Source organism: Syngnathus floridae, chromosome 18 (assembly GCF_059516105.1).
Source record: "Syngnathus floridae isolate MCC-2025c chromosome 18, RoL_Sflo_1.0, whole genome shotgun sequence".
Lineage (NCBI taxonomy): Eukaryota > Metazoa > Chordata > Actinopteri > Syngnathiformes > Syngnathidae > Syngnathus > Syngnathus floridae.
Genome location: NC_142430.1, coordinates 10,404,805 through 10,420,995, shown reverse-complemented (window position 1 = coordinate 10,420,995; position 16,191 = coordinate 10,404,805). Strand labels below are relative to the sequence as shown.

At 42.3% G+C, this 16,191-nt stretch overlaps 1 protein-coding gene across 6 annotated transcripts in view; it reads right to left on the bottom strand.

The window, feature by feature from the left end:
• Positions 1–16,191, bottom strand: part of rbfox3a (RNA binding fox-1 homolog 3a) — a 158,736-nt gene that overhangs the window by 12,597 nt on the left and 129,948 nt on the right. For 3 of the 6 annotated variants that reach the window (XM_088359694.1, XM_088359698.1, XM_088359699.1), the window contains 7 exons: positions 14,397–14,645; positions 13,450–13,521; positions 10,178–10,324; positions 4,434–4,487; positions 3,500–3,592; positions 2,156–2,216; positions 1,527–1,580 (listed from right to left, as the gene is read on the bottom strand). In XM_088359694.1, coding sequence (XP_088215820.1) covers positions 1,527–1,580; positions 2,156–2,216; positions 3,500–3,592; positions 4,434–4,487; positions 10,178–10,324; positions 13,450–13,521; positions 14,397–14,645 — 730 coding nt within the window. The remainder of the gene's footprint in view (positions 1–1,526; positions 1,581–2,155; positions 2,217–3,499; positions 3,593–4,433; positions 4,488–10,177; positions 10,325–13,449; positions 13,522–14,396; positions 14,646–16,191) is intronic. The other 3 variants (XM_088359695.1, XM_088359696.1, XM_088359697.1) reach the window with 2 other exon arrangements.

Sequence of the window (16,191 nt, the reverse complement as noted above, 5' to 3'; positions counted from 1 at the left end):
GATGTTTTATTTATTTCTTTACACTTGAGTTTTGCAGTCTAAAATAGCCTGAGGTGAAGACTGTGCAGGGCAGTGGGGTTCTTCCACAACAAAATCAGTCAGTCAGACCTTGCTTTTGTGCCCCAGGATGCAGTCGTGATGGAACGGCCAACATCTGGAAAATACCTGATTGATTAAAAGATATGCCCGAAAACTTTGGGATTTTAAACACCCGTTGTATATCAATAGAAAGTGTAACTCCGCACATCCAAAGATGATTAAATCCGGAATTTCAACGGAGATTTATTTCACTTTATACAGTAGATATCATTCATCAGGCCGACATTGCTGAAGTCAGCTGATAACTGTGATAAGCGGAGAGACATTTTGGCCCATATTGACTAAGCTTATAACATGGATGAAATATTTGATCTCTCTCCCCTGCTTAATTGTCATTTATTGGCACTTGTAAATATAGATACAAATTCATCTGCGGTTAACCCATAGCTGATAATATCGGCATAAAAGGCTCGCTGGGTTTGATTGATGAGTGGAAGGAGGAATTTCAAAAAAAAAGGAAACTGAAGAGGGCACAAGTGGTTTTCTTCTGAAATTCTGTCTATTCGTTTTGCCTTTGTCCTGGGAGGGAAGGAAGCATATGGTGTCATTTAGGCTTGGCAAACTTTAGTGGTGCGGCACATTAGCATCTTATCAATTAGCAAGCCAGACTGGATATGCGTATGACGTGGATCCATAGAACACTCCGTTTAGAGACTGTTTCAATTTGAACATTTCCCGTTTTAAGGCTACAGCTATTTTACCAGAGCTGAAAAAGTCCAGTCTCATCTCCATAAAATGCAATGAGAGCTAAATCAAGAGCCACATAACATTCTCACATGAGCCTGTTTATACACTGTAATCTTGAAAGTCAAACAAAACATTCCTGATTTGTGCAGATCTGGGAACAAAGGTAGTCATAAAATCTCAAACCCGGTGGCTAAATCTATTTTACATTTCTGCTTCAGTTCAACTTGAACAGATTGTTCCACCCACGATGTGCTTGTCATTTGTGTGGAATTAGGGGGGACTCAATGAAAGATTACCCTGTTTGTACTGGGAGCAGGTCATCTCTTCATGCTCTGTTGCTTGTTTGGGTTGGTGGATTAGGGGATGGATGTACACTACTGGGACGGGGCAGAAAAGTAGCAAGGAGGGAGGGAGGGCGGGAGGGAGTGGTGAGAAATAAAAAAGATGGATGGCGTCTCTCTGTCAGAACAGTTATTTAGAGGGGTGCTGTAAAGCTGTCTAGAAATGAACAGATTTCAGACTAATGAGCAAAAAGAAGTACAGTTATGCGAGCGAGCGAGCAGTCTCAGCGCATGAAACCGAGCCGCACTTAGGCAAATAAGTCGGTGCAGCCATACATGGGCCTCCATGGAAATGGCTCATCAGTCCAGTGCATATTGTTAGACTTGGAGATACAGAATATAAAATCCATTCGTAGTGCTCTTAAATAAGTCAAATGGTTTCTCTGAGCTTTTTTGTACCTGCGTAAAATTCAGGACCATAGACAGCTCCAACCACTGGATTCAGCTTCCAGCCTACATAAAACACACACAGTGACAATTGTCTTCTGAGGTTTGGGGTTCTAATATTAATAATAAGAATAATTGAAAAACTAAAACAAATATACATTGTTTAAAATGCAAAACACTGCATGAGTAAACAGCTTAAGTTTCTTATCAAGAAGTCACTCGACTAGAAAAGGGATGAATTTAATGGATCAGCGCACATCAAAAGATTGAATTGTGTCTTGCATTTATTTTTGAAGATGGAATTTATAGTTAATACTGCTCATGGTACTCAAAGTACTTTTACACCAAGCTTATTCATATAGTCTGACAATAAGCAGTATATAAAAACTTTTTTCATATGTATTTGCTATTTGTGTGATATTTCCAACTAAATTCTCTATTACAGATTTGGAATCCTCTATGACAAATGTGCCTTTCATCTAAATATGATGCCTATTTAACTTTTGTTTCCTTTCGATTCCAAAAGTGAATTTGGCCTCCCCTTTGAGGCGTGCTGGTTTGTGTTTGCAACCATTAAACATCACCTGGCACTAATTCAAAAAAATAAATGAGCAAAGAGTCAAATAAAGGTTGCATCTTACCGTTTGTGTAAGGGTTTGCCACTTTTTTGTTGGTCATTACTCTTGCTGTGGCATTATTGACCTGTCAGCAGGCAGGCATAAGTTAGTATTAGGCAAAGCTGGACACACAGAATATATCACATCATAACCATGCTGTATTGTTCAAGTCAAGCGACATGCAGTACGATTTTCTATACAATCTTTTAAATAAAGAAAGAAAGATGCACAATGTGTAAAAAAAACGAGATGACTGTATAGTAAATGTATCGTCAAATAAACCAATCGAAAAAAAGAATATTTGAATACAATCCCAAATCATTCACAAGCTACATTCTTGAGAAATTCCCGTTGGAATAAAAAAATATACACACGTGTCCATCTGTCAACAAACCTACTGTAATCCAAATATTGTGTAGAGCAACCAGACATGATCATTTTCAAATCAATTCAAAAAAGGCTAACCAAATGAAGTTCTTCCCCTCATTTCAAAGTAGGTCTTGGACTAGAAAATGCTACCAAATGGTGCCAGTTCAATATTTTGATGTTCCACAGGGCTTTGGCTTGAAGGCAAAACAGCAAATAGGTGCCTTTCATAGATTCCAAAAAATAAAAGCAGCAGCAAGGTGAATTTAAGAAGACCCAAAGACACAAACAGATGGGAAAGCTTCCACTAACACTTCCGATTCCATCACTTCATTTTGCACTTCTGGTGCCCCCTCAAATTTATCACGCTTGAATCTACAATAGCAACTATTTGAAATCTCAGCAAATCAGTGTTGGAAAGAAGCAAGCCCAAATCAGAAGAAAATGGGACCATGAACCGCTTTGAAGTTTTGACAAAATTTGTTTTCAGCAGTTTTGCATGAATAGTTTTTCACATGTGCCTTGAGGGCCCATGCATTTTTTGGATTGCCCACCAGGAGAGGAGGAGTCTATTGATATGACCACAGCTTGTTGAACTTCAATTTCCTTTTTAACTCCCAAACAACCAAACGGATGTGATTGCGTGCGCATGCACCCACCCAACCACCCACAAGCACACATGCCACAATTTGTCACCATCAAAGTAGTAATTCATTGTTTGTGTCAAAACACGGGAGGGGCAAACACTCAAACGTCGCCGAACGGCTCTTTCTCTGTCTTTGTCACAAACACTTACAGATCAGATCAGATCAGGCTTCAGCATGCAGCGTTCAAGGTGCAGCAGGCAGGTGGAAGACACGAGATGAATGGAAGAGAGGGGAGGTATTGCAGGAAACTTCAGGCAGAAGGAAAAAGGAAAGACAGAGTCAGGGGTGGGAGGAGGGAGGGGAGGAAGAAGAGGGCAGAAGGCAAAAACAGAGAGGGGGGGAAAAAGACAGGCACCTCGATTTTGCGGCCCTCTACGATTGTACCATTTAGTTTCTCCCGTGCGCGATCAGCATCTGCGGTCGTTTCAAATGTTACAAACCCAAAGCCCTGCAGTCGCCAGGAAGTGAGGTCACACACACACACAAAAAAAAAAAATGGACAGAAGTCAGGAAAAAGAAAAGGAGAGGGGGAAAAAGACAGAGATGAGAGTTCTGGAGGTTAGGAAATGGAACTTGGAAGTTGGCAGAATCAAACACGAGCCACACATCGGAAAACTAAACAGCATCAATTCGTGTGTGACGCGTTTGTCTTTTTCATTCCCCACTGCAAATACATTTACAGAAATGGTTGGACCCAGAAGAATTAGACAAACCAGTGAGCACACCCTCAAGCAGTACAGGTGGTGTGTGTTCCTCTGCTGGCCGCAGAAGCTGAAGTTCGGTAAAGTCGGGATAGAAATCCAAAGATACTAATTGCTAATCAGCATTATCTGTATTTCCATTATAGCTAAATTGATGCAAATCTGATAGCGCTCATTTCCACTCTGGGCCACCTTATGCACATTATTTCTTTTTTTCTTGGATAGGCTCCATCTTTGTGCATGCTAGCGGTTATCTCCTGCTGCTATAGGTCGGGGAGCTAACTAGGCAAGACGGTGTGTGTTTGCATACTGTGAGCCGCCTGATGTCAGCATTAAGATAAGAGGATGCGGTTGAGCGTAGGTCTCCATATATGGCAGGCGGCAAACGTGTAAAAGCTGCCTGAAGGCAATTGGAACTGATAACTTTATAATTACCCTTAGACAGAGTGAAAGAAAGAAAGAAAGAAAGCACCGTGAAGACAGAGGAGCAATTGTGTGAGAGAAAATGCGGACAGGGGATACACACCAAAGTCAGAGGAAATTTAAAAAAATACTGTATACTGCACACCTTTCTTTGTGTTGACTTACCTTGGAGCCTCGTTCATTAAAGATAATTTCCACATCCAAAATCTTGCCAAATTGCTGTTGAAGACAAAAAGGAGAGAAAACAGGATCATTAGATTGCGAGCTAATCTTGCTCATAAAATACAACATGAAATCCCCAAAACGCTGCATAGCTTTTCCCTAAAAAACTTTTCTTCATTAAATTGTCGAGTATGCAAGTCAAGTTTTCAATTGTCTCCATTCTCAAACTTCTCTTGACCTGACAATTAGATTATTAAAACAGCCATTTACGCTTAGTGCCATTTAATGCTGTGTTTGCTCTGTTGTGGTGATAAAGACCAGCGTATATGGCCATGCGTGTGTATTGGCGCGGAAGGCTATATGCTGTTAATGAACATTAGCAAGGCAGATGCTATAGCTGTGGAACGTATTGGCACACACCACTGATCTTAATGATGCCCATCATCTTATGGTTTTTTTCCCCCTCTTTAGATAAAACACAATTAAGAGTGCAAGTGTCTCAAATTTTCTCGTCGACAAAAAACACTTTCTTTTGGACTCATCATGTTTGGCTCGACTTATTCGAGATGTCTATCAAATGTACACTGCTCTGCCGAATGTAACCGGGCAATTGCTCCCAGCACTGACACCCCCCGCCGCTAAAAAGGATGAATTTATAGACAGCTAGCTCTCTGCGAGCAAATATTGATTCATTCTTGCTGCTAAGACAAAAGAGATGAAATCAAAAGATGTTACCTGCATGGTTAAATTCCCAAACCCCAGAAAGAGCACAAAAAATAGTGTTCTCATTATGGAAAGTACATAGAGGTGTCAAAATGAATCGAGGAATCGACCAAAAGAAATGATGAAAACAATCGCCTTGTAGTTTAACAAATCTAATCAAACAACATTTCAAAACAAGAGGAGTGGAGCTCCACTTATAAGTTCCTGTTGCCGGGCAGTATAGTAATGCTCAGCCTTGCATTCTGCATAATTAGACCTTGAATCAGTTTATTTCAATAAATAAAGAAATAAATAAAGATGGCGCAGACAAGAGAGCAAAGGCGAGGTCACATCTGCAAATGAAGCCATGCCTAGCAACCATCATTTCACTCGCAGCAACAATTACTTATTTGCAGTGATTTGATTCCATTCTGAGCAAATGTATTCCACATGAAAAAATCTTTGGAATCGTTCAATCTCTTTCCGCGTTGTGTAAGTGTGTGGCGCGCACACTCTGGGATGTGGGGGGACTAGCCCCAGTGAGAGAGCGACCTATCCACAGACCAGTGAACAAGCAATTTTGTTGGGCTAGTGCTGTTTTCTCTCTGCTCACACAATCTGGCCTTTACTTCCTCCCAGTGGAAAGCTGCATTTGGAGCGTGTACATGTGTCGCACAACCTCGGTGATTCATGTTGCTTAATTTAGTGTAAAATAGAAAGTGACACATTCCAACAGTTTTGGAAACCATTTGGGGATACTGGATGCGTTCTTGTATTTTGGGGGGTTCTGTTTAGGAAATCATGAGAAATGTAAATGGTTTATGAGCAGACATAAACACGAAAGCTAAAGAGTGGCTAACTACCTATGATACTCGATAAAAATACGACGATTATAAAACACTACTCTAGAATAAAATACTCAAATTGATGTTGAAAATAGGAATGAGTGCTATATGATGAATAATCTGGACAGACGTTTATGCCACTTGAGTGAACATCATGTGGAGTTTGTCAGCCAAACAGCAGGTTTCCCCAATTGTAATTTATATATATGTCACCCACATTTAAGTGCAACGCTGCAGTGTGGAGCTATACTTCTCCATCAATGTCCTCAAGTTATTGTTGCTTCGATGTGTGTGCCAGATGGAGTTAGTGAAGCACTGCAGCACAATTAGAAGGCATTTATCTGGATCTTAAAGCTGTCGGCTTTTGTTTTCACGGCGACCTTTTCTTCTATTTTCTAAACCATATCTTTTACATGAGATGAAAATATGACCCATTTTATTTACTTCACGTTGTCATATTCCTTTGTTAGTGTTCTGATTAGAAAGGTTAGAATGACCAGAGGTGGACATTTGATCATATGTCAAATGATGATCTCAATACAGTTTGGTGTGGACTTTTACAAACCGATGCCCTTCCTGACTCCAACTTCTCTTATTTACCCGGGGCTCGGGACCAGCACAGAGTTGGGCTAGCTTGTCCCCCTAAGGGGCTCGCTTCCAAGCTTTTATGACAGTGGTAGGTCCGAAAGCAGCAAGGACTGAAAAGTGATGCAACATCAGTGCCACTGTTTACAGTCGGGATAGTTTCATATCGCCATGGACTGTTACTGCTCCAACACAAAGACCTTCCAGCCTCGCTGGAGTTTGCAAAGAGTTCTGAAGGAAAGTTTTATGGTGGGAGAAGAAACCATTGCACTCTTGGCCACAATAACCGGTCCAAAGTGTTAGATGTGGTGGGAGCAGCTTCACTATATTATTCTGTATCCTCCTCATCCTTGTGTCACGTCCCATTCAGTGGTACCCGCCCCTCAGCAAATACACAATGCACAGGTTTGATCTTTGCACTCTGCTAAGTGCAAAGTGAAAAGGGCTTGAGTCATTTGTCTTGCGCTGACCCCGTAGCCCCACCAATGACTCTGTCTGAGTGTCTGCCTATACTGGTTGGATTGAGAGAGTGGTAGGGGGAGAAAGGGGGGGGAGAGAGAGAGAGAGAGAGAGAGAGAGAGAGAGAGAGAGAGAGAGAGAGAGAGAGCAAGACAGAGCGAGAGAGAGAGCGAGAGAGAGACAGGAGACGAGCGTAACTTGTATCATTACTTTTTAGTAGGTTGTTTTTACTGCCCAAATTTCACCTTGATTATGTGAATAAAAAGCAAAACATTTGAAAATTAATGTCTGCAGCAAGTTATTGATGTCTATAAACCTTCACCTGCATTGATTTGATGATACATAAAGCCATATTATTCATCACTAACCCTTACTTGTCAAGACAAACTAATTGTCTGAATCGACTCAAACATACTGTTTGCACTCGGGGGGTCTTACCCGCCCCAACAGCTTCACTCATTGCAAAAACTATTTTCTATGACTCCAATGATATGATGATGTAAATTAGGCAATTTTGATTATAATTATACCTTGCTTCCTCAGATGTAGAGAAAGCCAGAATGGAACCTAATTGCAAAGGCAAATGAGAGGGGAGCAAGACATATTAAAAAGAATTCCCGTGCTGAGAATGCCGCGTTACCTGGAATGCTGGAAAGCTCTTGAACAGGTGATTAGGCAGGTGTAGGTATCATTAAAATACCATTACCACGGTATCCCACCCCTCACACATATAGTGACTGTGCATTGAGTATGTAATGAGTCATTTAGGGCACCCTACCTCTGGGAGTGTGACAGAAAGGACCCTCTTGCGCTTGGCTCACTAAGTGCCTGTTTATTAATTAAACACAGCCAATACTCAAGGGGACGGGCGGTCCTGCATCTTAACTTGTCAGGTTTCACCCTTGTGTGAAGCTAAATGTACAGTAGGCCAGAGACTTTCAAGCAATTAAGGAATTGTCGAAAATGATGACAATCGGAAATAAAAATACAAAGATCTGGTTGTGTGGAATTATTTATGAAGATCTCATTTATTTGGAGAATTGGGAAATTAAATGAGTGGCGTGACGGTGTTAATGCCAATAACCAGTTTGCCATTCAAATGTCTTCTTCCTCCCTAGCCCTGTAATAGCTTCCCAGTGGTCTTTAGCTCATTATGAATGAGCTCAAACGTGTTTAATGATTAAGATTGTGTTTTTGTTGATGCTGTGTGTTTTTGTGAATTGAACCGCTTTTGCAGGTTATGTTGACGATCCATAAAGGTCTTGGGATTCGCCTTTGATTGAACTTGTTTATACGGCTTAGTTTAATGCTCTCATAATGCTTTTCTATTACAACTTTGGCTGAGATGACTCAGAATTCCATTTGCCGTAATGCCCAGTTATTGCCTTTGTTTGCATGGTGGCGGTAGTCTAGTGGAACTGTAATAGATTTGTGTCTGCTGCTCACACCTCCCAATTTAAGTGAAAGGAAGTTCTTCAGTTCTTCTGAAATCTATGGTAGTGAGGAGTAAGCCCAGACACATTTTACAGTAATTGCTTCTGCCTTCAGCTCAGGAAAAATAACACATTCAGGAACAATCCAATTGCCGCTTTTCCATCGCACGCTACTGACTTGTCTTGGCTCAGCTTTACTTGCTTCGGTTCGGGGCTCGTCGTTTGCTCTATTCTTCGAGGAAAGCGTGAAAACAATGGCACTATGAACACATTGGTCAGGACTAGACGCGTTAACCAATAACAACCGAGTGGACGTGTTTTGAAGTCAAACGGCCCATGGCAGACATTTTACTGGTAATTTAAATGTGGTGTTCAACAGGACTGGCTCAGACTGTCTGTCTCTTTTGATCCTCCTTTCCCATTCTCCTTTCCCTTTCGCCCAGTCTGATGCCATCATCGGTTAATTGTAGTGCAGCGTTCAGTGCCTGCCTCAGAGAATTCACTAAGTGACTGGAGACAGTTGGGAGAAAATATAGAGTCCCAGCACAGTTGAAGAATACACAAATCCAAATGCACACAGACAGACACTCCAGCAGCCCTCGCTGATGCTGTCACCCTGTGTACACCTAATGAGGATAAACTCCCTTTTAACCCTGCTGAAGAATCCCATTAATTGTGTCTCTACTGACGGGCCCTTCCATTCCCGTGCCTTCTCCCGACATCAACAGCTCTGAGGCCTGGGAAGTGCCGGTGGAACCCGCAGGAGCAGATGTTTCAGTCCATTTGTGTAACAGGAAGGTAGGAGACGCATAACTCCGACCCGCTATTAAATATTCATCGCCGTGCCGGGTTTGGTTGCGTGTTTGCGCTATGTATGCGCATGCCGAAAACAGCGGTACAAACTCCTGTGCTATATTCGGGCAGCGCTATAAACATCCTGAGCGCAAACATATATGCATTCGTGCAACACGCCGAGTGACGTGGCTCGTACGGAGTCTGGAGCTCGACAACAGGTGATTTCATGACTGTTGGGCGCGAGTACGAGTACAGCCTGTCCTGAAATAGATCTTCACAAAATGTTTCTTTTGCATGTGTAAAGACAAGTGGAGCATACAATAGGCTAGCTACCCTACCACTCTGACTTTCAGAGGACCACTTAAGGACAGACACGCGAGATAAAACATTTATAAAGCTAGCCTAATTTGGGTTAAGGGGCATGCAAAGGTTAGGGTGTGAATTATTTAGTTTTATGACCAGAGTCTTGCAACCTACTAATTCGGGGAGGGGACGCAACTTACATTCTTTATGTTGAATGGTAGCCTTTGTGTTTCACTTTTTCCTTTCGGCTTGTCCCATTAATTATGCTTAAAAAATATTTCTTTCATTATGCTTTCATTTGTTTGACATATAGCGATATCTACATTTATTTATTTATTCATTCATGATTTTTTTGATTTTTTTATTTAGGGGCTGGAATGAATTTTGGATGGCATATCAATTGATTGGCTTTTTGTCTCAAGTCTACACTGTATGTGTCCTGTGATTTTCTGGATATACCCAGCTAGCTAAGTCAGCTGCCTGCTATAGGCTCCACTTACAGGCGACCCTAATAGGGACAAGCGAAAACAGATCGATTCAAAGGATATTTGCATCAAGCCTAATCCCGGTGCTCTTTCAACATCAGAATGTCGCAATCAATTCCAAAAACAATCCTCCATCTTACCCCAAACATTTGTCGGAGGTCAGGGTCCCGGAAACGGAAAGGTATGTTGGAGACATGTAATCTTTTAGGCTGCTGTTTCTCTGAAGAGTCACTTGGCTGCAGGTGAAGATGCTGCGAAGCGTCCGTCTGTGCAACGTCATCTACCTGCTGCAAAGAAGCACACAGAATGCCAAAGGTCAACGACTGTTTGGAATAAGATCTGAATCTGCCGATTCACAAACGGATGCTGCTTTTCTGGCATATCATGCACTGGTGTGACTATTCCAGTGAAAACACTTAACTGAACACAGTTGGTCCATCAGAAATCACAAAGCAAGGCAAGTGAGAACATGCAATGCATTCAGACTGCCCGTGTTACAAAAAACCCCGAGTAGCAACCATCCGGAACAATGGGTGACGAGAGAAAGTGAAACTGGTTTGGACAAACTCCGGTAGGAACTTAGAAACTCAATGGAAGGATTTGCAAACGGGCACAAAGCAACATCAGAGTTAGAGCGTATTGACCAACAAAGTTCACCCTGGTAATTGGTGAAATAGAGTCAGCATTAAGATTCTGAGGAAGTGAGGAAAAACTCAGGTGAGATGAAGCCACTTTGGCCCTGGGTCATTTGTTTCCAACATCCTTGACAAGTATTTGTTTCCTAAGTATTTGGAGAAAGGGATTTCATGTCGAAATCTCACATCCATTCAATCTCTGCTGTTCTTAATCAGTACAATCCATAGTCAATTGTCAAGCTGAAAGCCAAATCAAAGCAAAACTGCGGCCCTAATTAAATAAAGCCTGGGGTTCTTCAGACAATGTTGTGCCTGCTCAGTTTCTTAAAGATTTCTGGGACAGCGTTAATTGAAGCAACCTTGCTGGAGAAGCTTTGCTACTGGTGTGTTGGTGCATTTTAAACAAGATGTGGTCCAGCCCGTGCATAAAAACAAACAAACAAAAACACAACCTGGAAAGCTCTAAATTGACTGACTTATTCCCTTACTTTTAAAATGGTTTGGAACGGACATCCTTCAGCCTACTAATTCTCCTCACAGCTTCTCAGATAAATATTAGTTGTCAAGCTTTGGTTTATTTCTTAGTCTCCTCGTGTATGTTATTAGTTCTGAATGATGGTGCAACCATTTCATTTCAAAAGAAAAAGGGGACCAAAAGATAGATTTCCACTCATATGTTGCTTTATTCCTTGTTTCTTCCCTCTTGGCCGGTTTCAAAAATGTGGAAGCAAAGAAATCCAAACGACATGAGGATGAAGGCAAAAGGAAGCGCGAAAGAATAAGGGCGAAACCCCAAGATGGAGAGATGATGTCAGCTTATCCGGCTTCCAATCAATGAGAGAGAAGTGCTGAAGGTAGCAGCATTTGTAGCAACAACCAACAAGATGGGGGGGGGGGGAGAGAACTGGAGAGTGGCAGACAGAAAAAGCCAAAGAATGAAGAGAGCGAGAATTAGCGCTGGGGAGGAAGTATTCAGAGATGCAAGACACGGGGTTAAGTGCTGACAGAAGAGACAACGGTAAAAATGGAAAGACAGGGAAGCGAGGATAATGGCATTACATCACTCACTCTCTCACACAAACACACACACAAACACACACACACACACACACACACACAGACACACAAATGCTGAGTAGGTGCTGAGAGCATTACACAGAAAATGGTGAAAGAAAACAATTTAGAGCAGGTGAAAGCAGGTCTAAATTGTGGCGCAGATTGGTGGATTGGATTTATTTCATTAAATGTACTCGCTGGGAATTGTTAATGACCTCTGGCCAAAAAGAAAAACTGTTTAAGCGTGATGCTCTTATGTTTACATCCTCAAGCTGGTCGTAATACTGCACGCAAATGATATTTAGAATCATCTCATTTAAAAGAGTCAGTGCGGCACAAATCCCTCGGTAAAAAACAAATCCTCTGTCTGGAATGTAGAAGGTACGTGTATGGTTGTGTGTTAGTTGTTGAAACCTGGCAGAAGTCTTCCAACTAAACATGGAACAGATCAAGTTTTAAGCTTAACTCTACCCCCGGCCGGCCGGGCGGCCTTTGTCGCAGAGCTCAAATGTATCCATTTTCGCTTGCTACTCTTTGGTTGCTTGTGTCTATAGTGTGTGAGCAGCCAGGGAGGATGAGGCAATAATTACATTAACATTATCATACACAAGCAGACCAAACTTCCTTCGCTGTCACCGGGGAAACGGTGCCACTGAGTTGAATATTGTGCTTATGTGTGTGTGTGTGGGGGGGGGATACATTAAAACAGAAGCAAAGCTTTTCTATGAACTTAAGCCTTGAAATTCCACACACGGTCATATGCATGCAAAGACATAATCCCCCACGCTTTCCAAACAACTCCACCCGCCTATAAACCCAATTAGATCCCAACTGTGTGTTTACAGTGTTTCCAATGAGCAGGTGATTGTGGATGCCAGCTCAGCTGGACATCACAGACAGGTCATGATCATACCGCGACTCAACATAATAGTGGAAAAACAAACAAGGTGTGGTACAATTTTCACTTGTCTATGTAAAGTGAAAAGTTAAATGCAACTATATTTTACGCCAGTCACTAGTTCCCCATACATTCCCAGCATGCATCGCTCCCAATAGCTCTGACAGTTCTTTCGACGAGTGGTGGTGCAGAATGGACATTGCTTAGCCATGGATGTGTAGCTTTGCAAATCTGTGTTTGACCAATCGTAGTGAGGGAAAAATGAAGCTTCATGAACCAGTTGTCTACTCCTGAAGAGTTAGGGCATCCTCTGTTCAACATTGGCAATTTCTTGAACCCTTTCTTAAAACCAACAGTGCCATTTGGAGGAGCCAGCTAAAAAATAGGACAATTGTGAAGCTTCATTTCACCACCACTATATGTGGGTAATCACATACGGTCAATTGTTTAATACTCGTCCAAACACTAAATGGAATCTATTTCTTCTTGTGGTTGTCATTTACTTTCTGACTTGATGCATTATCCCAGATTTTGGAAGATCCCTCAGGAAAGGGGCTACTTTTGGCGCTTTAACTTGGATGTTTTATGTGTGAAGCTCACTTTCTGAGAGACTTCAGAAAGACACTCCTAGAGTCAACAAGAAAGGCTTCATTGACTCCCTGCAGGCTTCACAGTGCACCACCCACCACTACAAAAGCATTTGAGCTCAACTCGCCGTATCAATTATCTTAAAACCCGGCCGGCTTCAAAGGTGAGCGGCGCGCCGCACATGAATGGAATCTTTTGATTGTAAAAATTGCATTCAAATCAAGCAATCGTCTACCTTGTAACTGTGGTGAGGAGAACATTCTCTCCACACAGCTTCCCCTGAGAAACCATCTTTAAGCAAGCAAAACTGAAAGAAAAACAAACCATTTGGGTCAAGGATTGCTTGCTGACATTGCACATATCACAAGTAGTACATTTAAAAAAAAAAAAAAAAATGCTGACTTGGAGCAAACATTTAAAGCACTCAAAGTCACAAATAGCTACGACGGTATATCTCAGTTTGCAAGGTCTTCCAGGGAACAGGTGTCGGACTGACCGATTTGTATTCTTTAAGGGGAGAGAGCCGAGAGCTACGGCAAAGCAATGCCGCGGCCGTCTTGTAAACAACTGCGGCCCCACAAGACGTTAGACTACATACTGACAAAGCTGCGCTTCGATAGGAAACATATTTTAATCATAAAATAAAGAAGCGAGAGAGAGAGTCAAGACTTTCAAGACTTCAGCTGGAAGGTATGCACTTTGTTTTACTTGCTGATCTGCTTGCCTGCCCTGAAAGTGGAAGTGCCTGCACTTTTCCCAAACAGTTGATATCAGCTCTTTCCCAACTTGTCTTTTCATGCACTATTTTGGCACTCAAGTCAATTGTTGCCAATGACGTCCCGGTTGTAAATCAGACGTTTGACTTCATTGGAATATAAAGCAATTCACTTCTAGCATTTTAGCTGGCCAGACTATAAAGCGACATCCTACCCAGCAGTGGGCATTAAAGATCTGATTGGATCAATCAGCATCCATTCACTTGTCCACTTTTGAGCTGGAGCCTATCCCAGCTGACGAGAGGCGGGAGCGTCCACCAAGCAATCACGGGGCACGTCGACAACGACCCACGCGAGCATGGGTCAAACATGCAAACGCCACACAGGATAGGCCAAGCCTGGATTCAAAGCGGAAAACTCAAACCTGTCACTTTGTTGTTTGAACGGGTTTGGATTGACCACTCACCGTGACTGTGTTGGCTGTGAGTGCCGGAACGTTGCTGTCATTCACGGCTTGTTCACTCTGCGTGTGTGTCGGCGTGTACAGCGTCAGGGCGTGTTCGGCGACCGTATTTGGTCCTGTGAAGTCGGTCGGTGGGTGAGCGTGGGGTGTGGCAAACTCAGCGGGCATCCCATTCTGCGGTGGAGGCGGGTACTGGGCCGGTGGAAAGGGCTGAGCCATTGCTTCAGGGGGAGCTGGGGCCTCTTGATTACCCTGCAAGAGAAAGGAGCACGGGTCTTTCAATTCAAATCTTGCTACACTTGGAATTGTGGAACCTCACTTCAGGCCCCTAACAATGCAAAAATGATTTGCCAACCGCAAAAGTGGTGTCCAGCCAGGGGCGTGCATGTCTACGGGTGGGCAATGGAGAGAAGCCGTGCCCACCCAGAGGAATCATCAGTCCATCCATTGAAAACTCTTGAAAGTGTAGGCATCCTTTAAATATTTTTTTTTAAATTTATTTTGCTACAAAAATCGGATGCTCGAATTGTATTCCCTTTCTGGTAAAAGTTTTGTTTCTGGTCCATTTTCTCTTCATATGTCTCACTTTAGTAATGCAACCTCTTTGTCTGTCTATCATGCTCTTTCACCCTTGTCCAGACTCTCCTTCTAATTTACATGCCTGGAGGATAATAATTTCCTCCGACCAATGATGATGAATCCGTCTGACATATGAGCGAGCCACCGTTCTTCCGCACTGCTTCAAACCTTAATGGAATATGGCTTAAAAATGTAGTCATCAATCTCAGCAACTTTTTGAGGGAGGATGAAGCTTTGACCTTAGCCGTTTTCAAAGGTTTCCACAATCAATAGCGGTATTGAAGTTGGCCATTCTCATGCATCGAGATTGATGGCGTCGAGCATAACAAAGCAGTTTGCCGATGGCGCGCGGTCGCTGGCTGGATCTGGCCGAGAGTCACCATTGAGAAGCATTATGCTCAAATGAGGCTAAGATGGAGGCAAAACATCCAGAATCAAATGGGACGCAGTAGATTTAGGTGCAAGCGTCCTTCCATCTATGTATCTACCACCCTGCTGAGGCGCTGCAGGGTCTGTCACAGTCTGTGTTGCGGGCAATACTTTTTAATGTGGATTTCTACAAATAACACCGTTAATTGCAGAGAAACCTAATATACAAATGACAATCATTAAGTCACTGACATAAAGTCTCAGCCCATTGTCAGTTGAAATTCTCTCGACGTATTTATCATCAATTACTGATGATATATTGTAATTATGCAAACAGCATTCAAAACAACATCTAGCTAATGTACAGAGAAAAAGCACACCATTAGCACATTAAGTAGCATTAGTACTAAAAGAAAACCTACGTTAAGTAAGCCCATAAGCAATAAAAAAGCAACGATGAAAGTAAATTTCATGTTGAATTATTCAAAGGAACAGATAACATTGCTGAATCAAAGTGTCAAAGGAAGTGGATGGTGTCTTTAGTCCCGGACAGCAAAATACAAAAACGGCGCATTTATCTTGACCCAACACTTAATACTTTACAGGTTAACACAACCTCTCCATTTTGTTCCCTTTCATCAGTCTTTGCTCCTATTTCCGTTCCCTGGCTAATCTCTATGCAGTCGATACGTGGTTGGAGTTGTGCCCTCAGGCAAGTCATCTTAACTCAAAGAAGGAACCCTGTCAATAGGCTTTCTTGCCTTATAGCATCTGACCTGCAGCTAAAATGTGGCCGTCCTAATGAAGACAGAAAAAAATATATATTTATATATGTATTCTTTTAAGATAT